We start from the raw sequence: 14,893 nt of genomic DNA, 5'->3' as shown, positions 1-14,893 counted from the left end.
TATTTATATGGGTGTTATACCTACTTTATTCCAACTTCTCTATGGATTATAAACTATTTTACAAGCCATAGCTTCATCAAAATAAGCAAACAACACACGAAAAACAGAATCTGTCAAAAGCAGAACAGTCTGTAGTAATCTGTCGCTAGCGCAAGATCTGGAAGCACAAAAATTCTAAAATAAATTGCTGGACGTTAGTAATTTATATATTAATCATCTTCAAAAATAATTAACTAAATAGCACTTTCCAAATAAAAATGACAGCAGTTCTCGTGAGCGCTAAAGTTTCTGTTTTTTACAGCAAGTTAAACAAGACTTTCCCCAAGTCTTCCCAACGGTTCTACTTGGCACAAACACTAAATAAACACAAAAAACACAACCAAAAACAGAGGCTAAATAAATTATTTATTGCTAAACAGGAGCAAAAAGCAAGGAAGAAAAATAAAATTGGTTTGCCTCCCAACAAGCGCTATTGTTTAACGCCCCTAGCTAGGCATAACAAGCAAGAATAGATCTAGGTATTGCCATATTTGATAGGCAATTAATCAATGAGGCATCTATCTCCCTTAGGTATTTATTTATTTCTAGTGATTATAAAACTCTAAGGCACAAGATCAAAAAATTCATTTGTAGCAATTGGTTCCTTAATTATAGCAAAAAGATTGGGATGAATACTTATAGATTTAAGATCTGTAGTTTCCTTACTAGATGATTCACCCTTATTTTTAGGAACATACATAAGCTTGGAAATTTTAGTAGGAGGACTTGGAGTATTCTTTACGGAAGAAAAAGCGGTTCCCAAGTTCGCAATGATACCCTCAAGTTTATCGATTCTAGTGGAATCTAGATTTATTTTTTCATTAACTATGGGTTCCTTTTCCTTAATATTTTTCAAAGTCATTCCTACCTTAGATCTATATTGGGTAATTTGATTGTGGATCTTTTTATCTAGATTTTCAATTAATTCAATGGTAGCAACTTTATTTTCAATAATTTCAAGTCTTTGCATAACATGCTCCAAAGTTAACACAGTTCCATTAACGAAAAGAGGTGGTGAGCCAAATAAATTTAACATAGCATTATACGAATCAAAAGTATGGCTACCCAAGAAATTCCCTTCGGTAATGGTATCAGGGATATATGTATACCAAGGACTAGCACCTACATAAAAATTGCGGAGAAGAACTGAAGTAGATTGCTTCCTGGTAGATCTATTTTGAGCATTGAAAATTCTATACCAAGCATCTTTTAGATTTTCTCCCTCCCTTTGTTTTAAATTTAGAACTTCATTCTCGGGAAACAACGGAGAAGATATGAGACTAGCCATAAAGACAAGCAAGCAAACTAACACACAAGCAAACAAAAAGCAAATGGGCAAAAGAAGCAAATAGAGAGGGAGGATAGAGAGAGAGGGCGAATAAAACGACAAGGGTGAATTGGGGGAGAGGAAAACGAGAGGCAAATGGCAAATAATGTAATGCGGGAGAAAGGGTTTGTGATGGGTACTTGGTATGTTGACTTTTGCGCAGACTCCCCGGCAACGGCGCCAGAAATTCTTCTTGCTACCTCTTGAGCACTGCGTTGGATTTCCCCGAAGAGGAGAGGATGATGCAGCAAAGTAGCGTAAGTATTTCCCTCAGTTTTTGAGAACCAAGGTATCAATCCAGTAGAAGGCCACGCACAAGTCCCTTGTACCTACACAAAAACAATAGCTCAATGCAACCAACGCGCTTAGGGGTTGTCAATCCCTTCACGGTCACTTATGAAAGTGAGATCTGATAGAGATGATAAATAATATTTTTGGTATTTTTGGTATAGAGATGCAAAGTAAAAAGTAAAAGCAAAGTAAAAGCAAAGCAATAATAAAGTGATGGAGATTAATATGATGAGAAAGAGACCCGGGGGCCATAGGTTTCACTAGTGGCTTCTCTCAAGAGCATAAGTATTCTACGGTGGGTGAACAAATTACTGTTGAGCAATTGACAGAATTGAGCATAGTTATGAGAATATCTAGGTATGATCATGTATATAGGCATCACGTCTGAGACAAGTAGACCGACTCCTGCCTGCATCTACTACTATTACTCCACTCATCGACCGCTATCCAGCATGCATCTAGAGTATTAAGTTAAAAACAGAGTAACGCCTTAAGCAAGATGACATGATGTAGAGGGATAGTTTCATGCAATATGATAAAAAACCCATCTTGTTATCCTCGATGGCAACGATACAATACGTGCCTTGCTGCCCCTTCTGTCACTGGAAAAGGACACCGCAAGATCGAACCCAAAGCTAAGCACTTCTCCCATGGCAAGAACAACCAATCTAGTAGGCCAAACCAAACTGATAATTCGAAGAGACTTGCAAAGATAACCAATCATACATAAAAGAATTCAGAGAAGATTCAAATATTATTCATAGATAGACTTGATCATAAACCCACAATTCATCGATCTCAACAAACACACCGCGAAAAGAAGATTACATCGAATAGATCTCCACGAGAGAGGGGGAGAACATTGTATTGAGATCCAAAAAGAGAGAAGAAGCCATCTAGCTACTAACTATGGACCCGTAGGTCTGAAGTAAACTACTCACACTTCATCGGAGAGGATTGGATGATGATGTAGAAGCCCTCCGTGATCGATGCCCCCTCCGACGGAGCTCCGGAACAGGCCCCAAGATGGGATCTCGTGGGTACAGAAAGTTGCGGCGGTGGAATTAGGTTTTGGCTCCGTATCTCATCGTTTGGGAGAACGTGGGTATATATAGGAGGAAGAAGTACGTCGGTGGAGCAACAGGGGGCCCACGAGGGTGGGGGGGGCGCCAGGTAGGGTAGGGCACGCCCCCTACCTCGTGGCCTCCTGTTACGTGCCTTGACGTAGGGTCCAAGTCTCCTGAGTTGTATTCGGTGAGAAAATCACGTTCCCGAAGGTTTCATTCCGTTTGGACTCCGTTTGATATTCCTTTTCTTCGAAACCCTAAAACAGGCAAAAAACAACAATTTTGGGTTGGGCCTCCGGTTAATAGGTTAGTCCCAAAAATAATATAAAAGTGTATAATAAAGCCCAATAATGTCCAAAACAGTAGATAATATAGCATGGAGCAATCAAAAAGTATAGATACGTTGGAGACGTATCATGGGGTAATCTTTGCATAGGGGTTGATGCACGTTTTTATTATCTTTTCTCCAACGGAAACTTTGGGGACTCTTTATATTTCTTTGTTTGTGTTGAGTATTATGAATATGAACTTGCTTTGGTGTTATCGTAGTACGGACTATAGGATAGATCGAACGGAAAAAATAGCTTTGTGTTATTTAGTACGGACTCTTGAATAGATTGAACGAAAAGAATAGCTTTGAGGTGGTTTAGTACCCTACAAACAATTCCTATCTTTTGTTATCCGCTAATAGGAACTTGGGAGTGATTCTTCGTTACACTTTGAGGGATAATCATATGATCCAACTATGTTACCATTGTTGAGAGGTTGCACTAGCGAAAGTACGGACCCTATGCCTTGTTTTTAAACATTGAAATACCGTTTTTGTGCCCGTTTACTATTTGCTAACTTGCTGTTTTTATTTATTTAGATTATAAAAATATATTTCTACCATTCGTATTACACTTTTATCACCATCTCTTCGCCGAACTAGTGCACCTATACAATTTGCCATTGTATTGGGTGTGTTGGGGACACAAGAGATTTCTTGTATTTGGTTGCAGGGTCGTTTGAGAGAGACCATCTTCATCCTACACCTTTCACGGATTGATAAATCTTAGGCCATCCACTTTGAGGGAAAATTGCTACTGTCCTACAAAACTCTGCGCTTGGAGCTGAGCATGTGTCTACAAGAATAAAGTTGCGTAGTAGACATCATTGATGCTTCACTATATCATTTTGAGAGTCTCTAAATAGCATGGTAATTTGTTTTGGTTATGAATTTAGTCCTAATATGATAGGCATCCAAGAGGGATATAAAAAAAACTTTCATATAAAGTGCATTGAATACTATGCGAAGTTTGATTCATTATGATTGTTTTGAGGTATGAAGATGGTGATATTAGAGTCATGCTAGTGAGTAGTTCTGAATTTGAGAAATACTTGTGTTAAAGTTTGTGATTCCCGTAGCATGCACGTATGGTGAACCGTTATGTGATGAAGTCGGAGCATGATTTATTTATTGATTATCTTCCTTATGAGTGGCGGTCCTAATAGATTTTCGCAATAAGGATGCGAGTTCTTTATGACTAATGTTGAGTCCATGGATTATACGCACTTTCACTCTTCCACCATTGTTAACCTCTCTAGTCCCATGCAACTTTCACCGATGCCATACACTCATCATATACCTTCCTCAAAACAGCCACCATACCTACCTATTATGGCATTTCCATAGCCATTCTGAGATATATTGCCATGCAACTTTCTATCGTTCCGTTTATTTTGACATGCTCCATCATTGTCATATTGCTTTGCATGATCATGTAGTTGACATCGTATTTGTGGCAAAGCCATCGTTCATAATTCTTTCATACATGTCACTCTTGATTCATTGCACATCCCGGTACACCGCCGGAGGCATTCATATAGAGTCATATTTTGTTCTAAGTATCAAGTTGTAATTCTTGAGTTGTAAGTAAATAAAAGTGTGTTGATCTTCATTTTTAGAGCATAGTCCCATGTGAGGAAAGGATGATGGAGACCATGATTCCCCACAAGTCGGGATCAGACTCCGGAAAAAAAATAAAAAAAAAATAAAAAAAGAGGCCAAAAAAGAGAGGGCCTAAAAAAATGAGAGAAAAGAGAGAAGGGCAATGCTACTATCCTTTTACCACACTTGTGCTTCAAAGTAGCACCATGATCTTCATGATAGAGAGTCTCCTATGTTGTCACTTTCGTATACTAGTGGGAATTTTCATTATAGAACTTGGCTTGTATATTTCAATGATGGGCTTCCTCAAATTGCTCTAGATCTTCGTGAGCAAGCGAGTTGGATGCACACCCACTTAGTTTCTTTTAGAGCTTTCAAACACTTATAGCTCTAGTGCATCCGTTGCATGGCAATCCCTAATCACTCACATTGATATCTATTGATGGGCATCTCCATAGCCCGTTGATATGCCTAGTTGATGTGAGAATATCTCCTTCTTTTTGTCTTCTCCACAACCACCTTCTATTCCACCTATAGTGATATGTCCATGGCTCACGCTCATGTATTGCGTGAAAGTTGAAAAAGTTTGAGAACATCAAAAGTATGAAATAATTGTTTGGCTTGTCATCGGGGTTGTGCATGATTTGAATATTTTGTGTGATGAAGATGGAGCATAGCCATACTATATTATTTTGTAGGGCTAACTTTCTTTAGCCATGTTATTTTGAGAAGACATGATTGCTTTATTAGTATGCTTGAAGTATTATTATTTTTATGTCAATAATAAAATTTTGTTTTGAATCTTATGGATCTGAACATTCATGCCACAATAGAGAAAATTACATGGATAAATATGTTAGGTAGCATTCCACATCAAAAATTCTGTTTTTATCATTTACCTACTCGAGGACGAGCAAGAATTAAGCTTGGGGATGGTTGATACGTCTCCAACGTATCTATAATTTTTGATTGTTCCATTCTATTATATTATCTATCTTGGATGTTTTATATGCATTTATACGCTATTTTATATGATTTTTGGGACTAACCTATTAACCTAGAGCCCAGTGCCAGTTTCTGTTTTTCCTTGTTTTTGAGCTTTGCAAAAAAGGAATATAAAACGGAGTCCAATTGACCTAAAAATTTACGGATAATATTTTAGGAAAATATAAAAAATAGTGGAATGAAAAGATATCGAGAAGAGTCCCGAGGCCACCACAAAGGTGGAGGGCGCCCTCACCCACTAGGGCACGCCATCCGTCCTTTCTCGTGGCCCCCCTTGACCTGTCCCCGGCGCCAATGCCTCTTATAAATCCCCCAAACCCCAGAACAAAACCTAGATCGGGAGTTCCGCCGCCGCAAGGCTCTGTAGCCACCAAAAACCAATCGGACCCTGTTCTGGCACCCTGCCGGAGGGGGGAAATCATCACCGGTGGCGATCTTCATCATCCCGACGCTCTCCATGACGAGGAGGGAGTAGTTCACCCTCGAGGCTGAGGGTATGTACCAGGAGCTATGTGTTTGATCTCTCCCTCTCGTGTTCTTGATATGGCACGATCTTGATGTATCGCGAGCTTTGCTATTATAGTTGGATCTTATGATGTTTCTCCCCCCTCTTTCCTCTTGAAATTGATTGAGTTTTCCTTTTGAAGTTATCTTATCGGATTGAGACTTTAAGGATTTGAGAACACTTGATGTATGTTTTGCATGTGCTTATCTGTGGTGACAATGGAATATTCACGTGATCTACTTGATGTATGTTTTCGTGATCAACTTGCGGGTTCTGTGACCTTGTGAACTTATGCATAGCGGTTGGCACACGTTTTCGTCTTGATCTCCGGTATAAATTTTGAGGCACTCTTTGAAGTTATTTGTGTTGGTTTGAATAGATGAATCTGAGATTGTGTGATGCATTTCGTATAATCAAACCCGCGGGTACTTGTGGTGACATTGGAGTATCTAAGTGACATTAGGGTTTTGGTTGATGTGTGTCTTAAGGTGTTATTTTAGTACGAACTCTAGGGCTGTTTGTGACATTTATAAGAATAGTCCAATAGATCGATTAGAAAGAATAACTTTGAGGTGGTTTTGTACCCTACAATAATCACTTCGTTTATTCTCCGCTATTAGTGACTTTGGAGTGAACCCTGGGCCTTGTTTCTAAGCATTGTAATACTGTTTTCGCTCACTTTTGTTACTTGCTACCTTGCTATTTTTATATTTTCAGATTACAAAAATTTATACCTACCATCCATATTGCACTTGTATCTCCATCTCTTCTCCGAACTAGTACACCTATATAATTTAACATTGTATTGGGTGTGTTGGTGGACACAAGAGACTCTTTATTATTTGGTTGCAGGGTTGTTGAGAGAGATCATCTTCATCCTACGCCTCCCACGGATTGATAAATCTTAGGTCATCCACTTGAGGGAAATTTGCTATTGTTCTACAAAACTCTGCGCTTGAAGGCCCAACACGAATCTACAAGAAGAAGGTTGCGTAGTAGACATCACTACGTTGGAAACACCATGATCAAAAATTCTAAATATGTTTGAGACTGAAATTTTGTTTTGGTACTCCAGGTACACGGAGCTCGTTTTTTTGAAACATACAAAACAAGTGTTTCAGTGCTTCAAAAATTCTGAAAAAAAATCCACAATATCATACGGATGTACTGACATGCGGGCTACACAAAAAAGACAAATCGCTGACATTGGAAACGGTGAACAGTATGTGCACACAAACTGTTCACTATATAAAACCAACTATTGTCTCTTTTTTTTGTAGCTCATGAATCAATGTACTTTTCGATGAAACTTTATACATGTGTAGTACACATTTATATGTCATATGGATTTTTGATTTTTGAATGTTTCAGAAAAAGTCTCCATGTAGGCCGAGCACCAAAACGCTATCCTTTCCCCTCTGTTGCTGTTCTTGGGGACTATCCTCGAAGTAATGGGTGCAATTGGTGGATGATCTACCGTAAAAAGGTGCTACAAGATCAAACTTGTCCTGCTCCTGCGTGGTTAAATGTGAAAACATAGTTACAAAAAATCTGAATTTAATTTGTGACAAACATTGGTGAATGTTTCACATGCATGCAAAGTTTCATGATGGGATGACATCCAGAGAGGTTTAAAGAAAAAAATAGTGCTTCAAAATGCTTTAAAAATAGGGAAACGTTACCTTTCAGCTGGCGGATCGTGCTCTCGCATCTGCCGTGCGCGGAGCCGTTGGATCACTTTTGATCAACAGTCCATGTGTACGTACAGATTCTACGCCTCGCGTCCGCCGTCCACGGAAGCCAACCCACCCACTGTATGCATTAGGATTTTGCAACATCATTCATGTTTCTGAAACATAGGAAATGCCGCAGTGGCACCACGATGCGGACTAAAAATTTCTGTAACATAATATCTATTATAAAAAAAATCTGCAACATTATCTTTGTTGCAAAAAGAAAATCTACAACACAACCTTTGTTACAAATGTTTTCCGCAACAAGACCTCTGTTGCAGAAAAATGTAAAAATTCGGTAACAAGACTTTGTTGCAAAAAACAATCCGCAACACAATCAATGTTACAAAAACAATAGTCCGCAACCTATTCTTTTTTCACAAAATATTTCCGCAACAAGGTCTCTGTTGCAAAGTAGAGGAAAACATTCAATCTAGATTGTGCCTAATCAAACGGCTCGCGCGAGCCCACGCGTAGCAGTCCCCTTCAAAATAGCAATTTTGGATCATCTGCGCGGAGCATTAGGAATGCTTTTCCTTTACGAAACTTGGCATGCAAGGGAAGCATTCGATAATGTTTGTTTTTCTGAACATTTTATACATTTCACTGGTCATTCAGGTGCATATACTCAGGGTCCGCTGAAAACACCACTTCACATCCGGATGAAACACATGCGAGCGATCTGGCCTTCAAACATAAATAAAAGCCGTGTGTTACAAGTTCCCAACAAAAAAAAAACTCTATTTTTACAGAAATGTACTCCGTGGACGGCGGCCTAGCCAGGGGCGCAAAGCGGGCGGAGCTGCCGGCCCCCACCCGTCGCCTGCCGCTGTCCTCGGGCCGGACAAATCCGCCGCGCCAATCCCCTCTTCCTCCTCAGTCCCCTGCCGCTGCCTGCACCGTCAATAACTCATTACCTTGTTACACTGATCAATCGCTTCGAATTAATCCCTACTGCCATTGCCATGGCCTACCCAGCTTCATCCATCCATCCATCTCTCTCTCTCCCTCTCACCCCCACACATGCAACAAGAGACAACTCCTCCGTCCCCTATCTTAGGTTGTTGCCCTCCCTTGCCTTTGCCTTGCCACTGCTGCTACAAGTAGCACCAGCTGTAGAGTGGAGAGGGAGGGAGGGAGGGGAGCCCATATTTATTGCAACAGTAGAGCTGCTCCACTTACACTGGAGAAGGAGGAGAGGAGGAGCAGCAAGAGAGGAGGAGGAGCTGCTGTTGCTCGCTCGCTGCCCCAGGGGCTCATTACTGATTAGCGCAGTTATTGCCACCCCTGTTTGGTGTGGAGACACACTCCGTCTAACAGTAATGGAGAGGATGCAGCTGCAAGGCCCCATCATCACCTCCCTGGTAAGCCCCGCACCTCCGTCCTCCCCTTCAATTCGCCTCAGTAATTGAGCGTGCGTGCGCGCGCGCAGCTTCCGTTCCAGCTCTCTGGTATGGAGCGAGCGCCGTATTAACTGCCACTGCTCGCTCGCCGCTCGCTGCGGCATGGCAGCTTCCCTTCCCTTCCCTTCCCTTCCCTTCCCTTCTCGTGCGTGCGTTTACTCTAGTTTAGTGCCTCGTTTCTTCCTTCCCCGGTGCCACTCCAATGGCTAGCCTCAGTAACTAGCCCTGTCCGCGCACGCTCGCGCCATTCAATGCCTCGTCGTAGCGTCTCTTTTATGGCCTTGCCGCGGTTGCTTCTTCTTGCTAACGTGTTGCTTTCTTCCCTGTGCTGTTGCGTGTTCTTCTTCTCGGCTCATGGTGGTGGTGGTGGTGATGGATCAGTGCTGGGCGGACCAGGCGGCGGCGAGCGCGAGCGCCGCGCAGGTGCCTTTCTTGGCGCTCCTCCAGGGCGCCACCATGGGGGACGGCGGACCAGGGGTGAAGCGGGAGTCTTACGGCGTCGCCGCTGGCTTCGCGTGCCGGCCGGCTGCGTCCGACGTCGACCTGCTCGAGAGCTGCGTCACGCAGCTGCCGGCGCCCCCGGTGGTCGAGGCGCCGGCGACGAAGCGGAGGAAGCGGCCGCGGACGCGCCCGCGCGCGCCCCCGCCGGAGAAGCGCAAGAAGCCGGAGGAGGCCGAGTGCCAGCGGATGACACACATCGCCGTCGAGCGCAACCGTCGCCGCCTCATGAACGACCACCTCGCCTCCCTCCGCGCCCTCATCCCCTCCGATTACATCCCACGAGTAAGCCATCTCGCACTCATCAAATGAGATTGATTTGTCGCCGCAAGAACCCTCCCCGGTCTTACGTACGTCTGCAATGAATGCACCCTAGGGTGACCAGGCGACGGTGGTGGGGGGAGCCATCGACTACGTGAAGCAGCTGGAGCAGCAGCTGGTGGCGCTGCAGGCGTTGGCGGCGGCGCAGCGCGGTGAGGGGCCCGTGGGGACGGCGGCCACGGCGGCGTCGGACGGCGTGTTCGTGTCGCCGCAGTACACGAGCTTCTCCCAGGCCGGCGGCATCGGCGGCGGCGTGGACGTGGAGGCGATGGCCGCGGTGGGGGGCCACGTGCGGCTGCGCGTCGCAGGGAGGCGGTGGCCAGGGCGGCTCGTGCGCGCCGTGGCCGCCATGGAGAACCTCCGCATGGCCGTGCTGCACCTCGCCGTCACCTCCGTGGGCCACGACGCCGTGGTCTACTGCTTCAACCTTAAGGTAGCTAATCAGTCATCTCAAAGCTACACCAATTTAACGTCTCATCTTGACTTTGCTTAACTTTAACCGCCCCGCCCTTTGCTTTCCTGCTCCAGCGTTTTCGTTCTTCACTGTATTTCACTGCCGCAAATTGTGGCCATTTTGTTCTCATTACAGACGATAGTTGCCTTAGCCATTTGATTACTAGGAAACAAAGGCTACCCTATTTTTGGTCCGTAGCTTGATCCACAGTAGAACGCACGCCCTTAGAAATGTGAACGAGGTTTGAGAAAAACAAGCTAATTCAAAAATAGATTGAAATTGGTTGCTACTTGTACTGAGTACAGTCAATGAGTCTTGGTTTTCGTTGGATAAAAAGCTAGGGTAGAATCAAAATTGACAAAACTGATTACTACACTAGAGATGTGTCTGGGTTCCATGGTGCATGATGTGTGTCGCGCGTGTCATCGTGTGTGGTACCTGCCTGCGGAAAGCGAACTCGCCGTTTTTGCGGATGGACTGGAGCGTGGCGTGCGTGGGATTTCGAGGTGTAGCATTTTTGGATTTCGAGCGAGATCGGCAGTGGCCACTCGTACGTACGTACGTACGTACGTACACTTTTCCGTTGGAGATGGTGTAGGTTGGAGTATGTAGCTGGAGCGTTTGGAATACGATGGACGCCGCCGGGTACACCGTACAGACAGCTCTGCTTAATCGACAACTACGTGGTTGCAAGCCCCAGCTTTCGTCCCGTGTCTTTTTCCTCTTGTCATGGATCAAACGAACAAAACAACCTAAATACACAGACTACATGCATGCATGCATGCATGCATGCCAGACCTAACAAACTTTGTACGTATCCCCGGAGCCATGTTTCCCCTACGTGTAGCGTGGTTTCTACTTTCTACGGTGAATTTTGTGGTTGCTTCTAATGCCGTGTGTTTCTATGACTGCAGATGGAGGACGGGTGCGAGGTGTCGACGGCGGACGAGGTGGCCACGGTGGTGCACCAGATCTTCGCCTACGCCGCCGGCTCATGCTGCTAGCTGAGGCGCGCGCCGGCCGGACGGCGAGTGGGCGACGACGACGCCGACGACGCCGAAGCTAACACGTACTACCCCGTAGTTCAAGGAGCCCGAGCGAGCAGATGGGCTTGCAACACGTAGTAGGCGACGATAAGTCAAAGTGGCAGATCAGATGAGCACGGAGGACGGCGATGGCGTCAGAGCACAGCACCGGCTGGCCCAGGCTCGCTACCTCTGCTCTACTGCTGCACGGCCGCTGCTCACCCGGCCGGCCGCGGCAGGGGAGAAGAGCAAGGAACAGTGCATCTTTTTCCTTTTCCTTTTTCCTCTTCTTCTTCCTCGGCCCTCGAGCTTCGCTGTGCGCTCCGGTCGCCGTGTGGTTGCATCCATCCATTCTCTATCGTACTGCCACGAATCTGATATCGCTGTTCGATTCCGTGCGGCGCATGCATGCGCCTCTCTGCCATGGCCTGCCCGCGCGCGCGTCCTGTGCTGTCGCTGCAGCCGGGCTCTGCCTCTTGCCTCTGCCCCTCGTGGGGAGGAGGGGCAGGCTTTGCCTCATCGGGCGCTGTTGCCGTGTACTCTAGCGCTGGACTTTGCCTCTGGGAGGGGGCTATCGGCATCAGGGCTAGCTGTGCCTGTGCCTGTGCGTAGCCCTACGCGACACGCTCGGCGTAGCACGGCAGCGTTGGCGGGTCAATGCCTGCCCTGCCCTGTGCTGTTCCATCATTGCGGGTGACGCGAGGGCTTTTGGTCTCGCCATAGCCGATTCGATTCTGTTTCTCTTCCGATGCCGCACGCGAACGGTGTATGTAGAGCAGGTCGAGTCAAGGAGAGGACGGCCGCGCCGTGCGCCTCCGTTTATCATTATCGGCGTGCGCTGTGCCGTGCCGTGTCGTGTCGTCCCGTGCGTGTGCGGCCCCGGCTGGGCGTCTATAGACTGACTAGCGACAGCTATAGGTACTGCATTGCAACGTTGGTACTACGTTGAGTAGCTACAGCTAAATTTGGGGCAAATATGAGGAGGCCCGGACGCGTCCGTCATCTGATAGACAGACCTCATCATATATTGCACCAAGTTGATCAAGTTCACCAAACCCAATGCCCTTCTCTCGTGTCCGCCCTCCATTTCTCACGTTCTAGTCGTCGCCGTCATCCACCCTTGCTCCCCCATCAGCACCGTCACCTCCACTCGTCGCCCGATGTCATCGCCGGGTACCCCGCCCCCACCGCCACCACACATGTTACCTTGGCGTCATTTATGGGGCTCTCGCCCATGGCAATGAGCCGGCCAAGGATGTTGTGGACCTCGACGACGATATGTCCCCTCCGATGCGCTGGTCACCCCTCAACCGTCCATCCTACCGTCGGCAGTGAATTACATACGGATTTATGGAAAAGCAAGCGTCGGACGACGAGGTGTGTGACTCGCAACAACTCCAACGGGCACAGAGAAGCACATGCAGCGTCGGCGTCTGGTCTCCCAGCTCCCACTCGACGGAATGTCCCAGCAGGAGAAGATACATTTTTCACTCCATTTTGTATCCCTTTGTTCGTTACAATCGTTATGCCACTGGATCAATTAGTTGCATATGCCATTGAATGAATTCATTGCATATTCCATTAGTTTATTTAGAATCATGATCATTTTACGAGAATTACACTGCCGAGATGATTGCCGAGGGTCAAGAGCCTACAGACGGCATGGAATATGAGTTGGGGATCGAAATTATCCTATGTTTAATGTTGGGGAAACATCGCGTACTATGAAGAAAAAAACGGCAAAGGCACCCAAGGCAAAAAGTGCGGCATTCACAACATTTAAGATATCTTGTTAGTCAAAGCTTGTCTGGCCAGAAGCATGGACCCTATATGTGGCATGGAGGAAAAGGACTACAAGTATTATGAGAAGATTCACTAGCACTATAATGAATACAATGAATATGTGGAGCTCCATCCTATCATTATCACCCGCAATATGGCCTCTCTCCAACATAGATGGTCCATCATCCAAGAATATGTGAATAAGTTGCCAGCCACTATGCTTCCGCGCTTGGCCGAAATCAAAGTGGGATTGGAGACCAAAGTCATGTAAGTTGAATTGCAAAGTTTGTCATAATTTGCATTGCTAGTTTTTAATGTCGGATTCTCATGATTGCTTTATTGCTTGATAGATGGTGTTGGCCGTCGCTTTGTTTCAACAAATCAAGAGGAAGCAATTAGGTTTTAGCCATTGCTGGATCAAATTGAATGGTCAGCCAAAGTGGAATCAATTTGTAGAAGACCTCGAGAAAGGCAATAAAAGTTTGAAGACAAATGATGGCTATAGCTCCCACCAATACATTGGAGTGGATGCCAAAGAGGAAGAAGTTGTAGGGGAGAATGGAAGAGCCACCGTGCCAAAGAATAACCGACAAGTGATGGGAAAAAAGTGGGAGAAGGGAGGGCCGGCCGTGACACAACGGCGACAAAATTGTCCACCACATGGATGTGCATTCTTTTCACAATGGAGAAAAAGAAAGAGGAGAGGTACAAGTTCATGTTGGATGCAAAAAAAAGGATGGGTTCGGACCGAGAGAGGGTCAACAAAAAACTGTAAATTGAGAGGGAGAAGATAGAGTTGGAGAAGCGAGAGTCGTGTCTCAAATGGGAGCTTGAGAAGGGTCAGGCTTGTGGATCAACAGAGCTTGAGAAGGAGAGGTTGCAACTCGCTCAAGACACGGAGGATTCAAGGATTTCGTTGGCGGGCGCGAGACTCTTGGATGAGCAAGCAAGGAAGTGGCCCGAGGGGGAAGAGGAATGAGATCAACCAGCGTAGGGAGTATGTTGTGCCAGAGCGTCGATGGCAGCCGCGACAGAGCAAGCAACATGGATGGCAACCAGCAAGTGATTCATCACGTTGGCCGGACATGGCCCAGACTTGAATTTTATTTTGGCATGTCCGAATTGTTGAACTGTGATTTATCTTGCTTTGTTGCATTGTTGAATTGTGATGAATTTGTGCTATATGATTCACGTGCATGGATTCCATGGATTTGAGGAGTGTGATTGCCCGACATGATATATGAGGACTCGTCCGGCGCTGTCCGGGGTCATGCCCGGGCGTTTCCGCAAATGTAGGGGGGGGTTTGCCTAGTCTGACTGTAGGTGCTCTAATAGGTGTTCTCAAAATTTAAATTCACAATATTTTAAGTATATATCACTTGACATTTATTCCTCTTATTTTTTCGATGAGGCGGCACGGGATGGGGCTCGTCCAGAGGGATTACAGGCTCTGCAACACCTCACATGCATTGGATGTAGATTGGATGGTCACACATCACGAATGTCATACACG

The 14,893-nt window shown here is 45.6% G+C and overlaps 1 protein-coding gene across 1 annotated transcript; it reads left to right on the top strand.

Annotated features, from left to right (window-relative positions):
* Positions 1-8,900: 8,900 nt before the first annotated feature.
* Positions 8,901-11,992, top strand: LOC125511425 (transcription factor bHLH57-like). Its single transcript, XM_048676792.1, has 4 exons — positions 8,901-9,261; positions 9,682-10,083; positions 10,175-10,552; positions 11,488-11,992. Exons 1-4 carry the CDS (start codon positions 9,220-9,222, stop codon positions 11,575-11,577), a joined length of 912 nt encoding a protein of 303 aa, XP_048532749.1. The 5' UTR covers positions 8,901-9,219; the 3' UTR covers positions 11,578-11,992.
* The last annotated feature ends 2,901 nt before the right edge of the window (positions 11,993-14,893 follow it).

Source organism: Triticum urartu, chromosome 5 (genome assembly GCF_003073215.2).
Source record: "Triticum urartu cultivar G1812 chromosome 5, Tu2.1, whole genome shotgun sequence".
In the NCBI taxonomy this organism is placed as follows: Eukaryota; Viridiplantae; Streptophyta; class Magnoliopsida; order Poales; family Poaceae; genus Triticum; species Triticum urartu.
The sequence above is the reverse complement of the archived record's forward strand: the minus strand, read 5'-3'. Positions and strand labels throughout refer to the sequence as shown.

Coding starts and splice junctions, on each gene's coding strand:
- LOC125511425 (XM_048676792.1), top strand. CDS start 9,220: ATGGAGAGGATGCAGCTGCAAGGCCCCATCATCACCTCCCTG. Junction 9,262..9,681: donor GCCCCATCATCACCTCCCTG/GTAAGCCCCGCA, acceptor GTGATGGATCAG/TGCTGGGCGGACCAGGCGGC. Junction 10,553..11,487: donor TCTACTGCTTCAACCTTAAG/GTAGCTAATCAG, acceptor CTATGACTGCAG/ATGGAGGACGGGTGCGAGGT.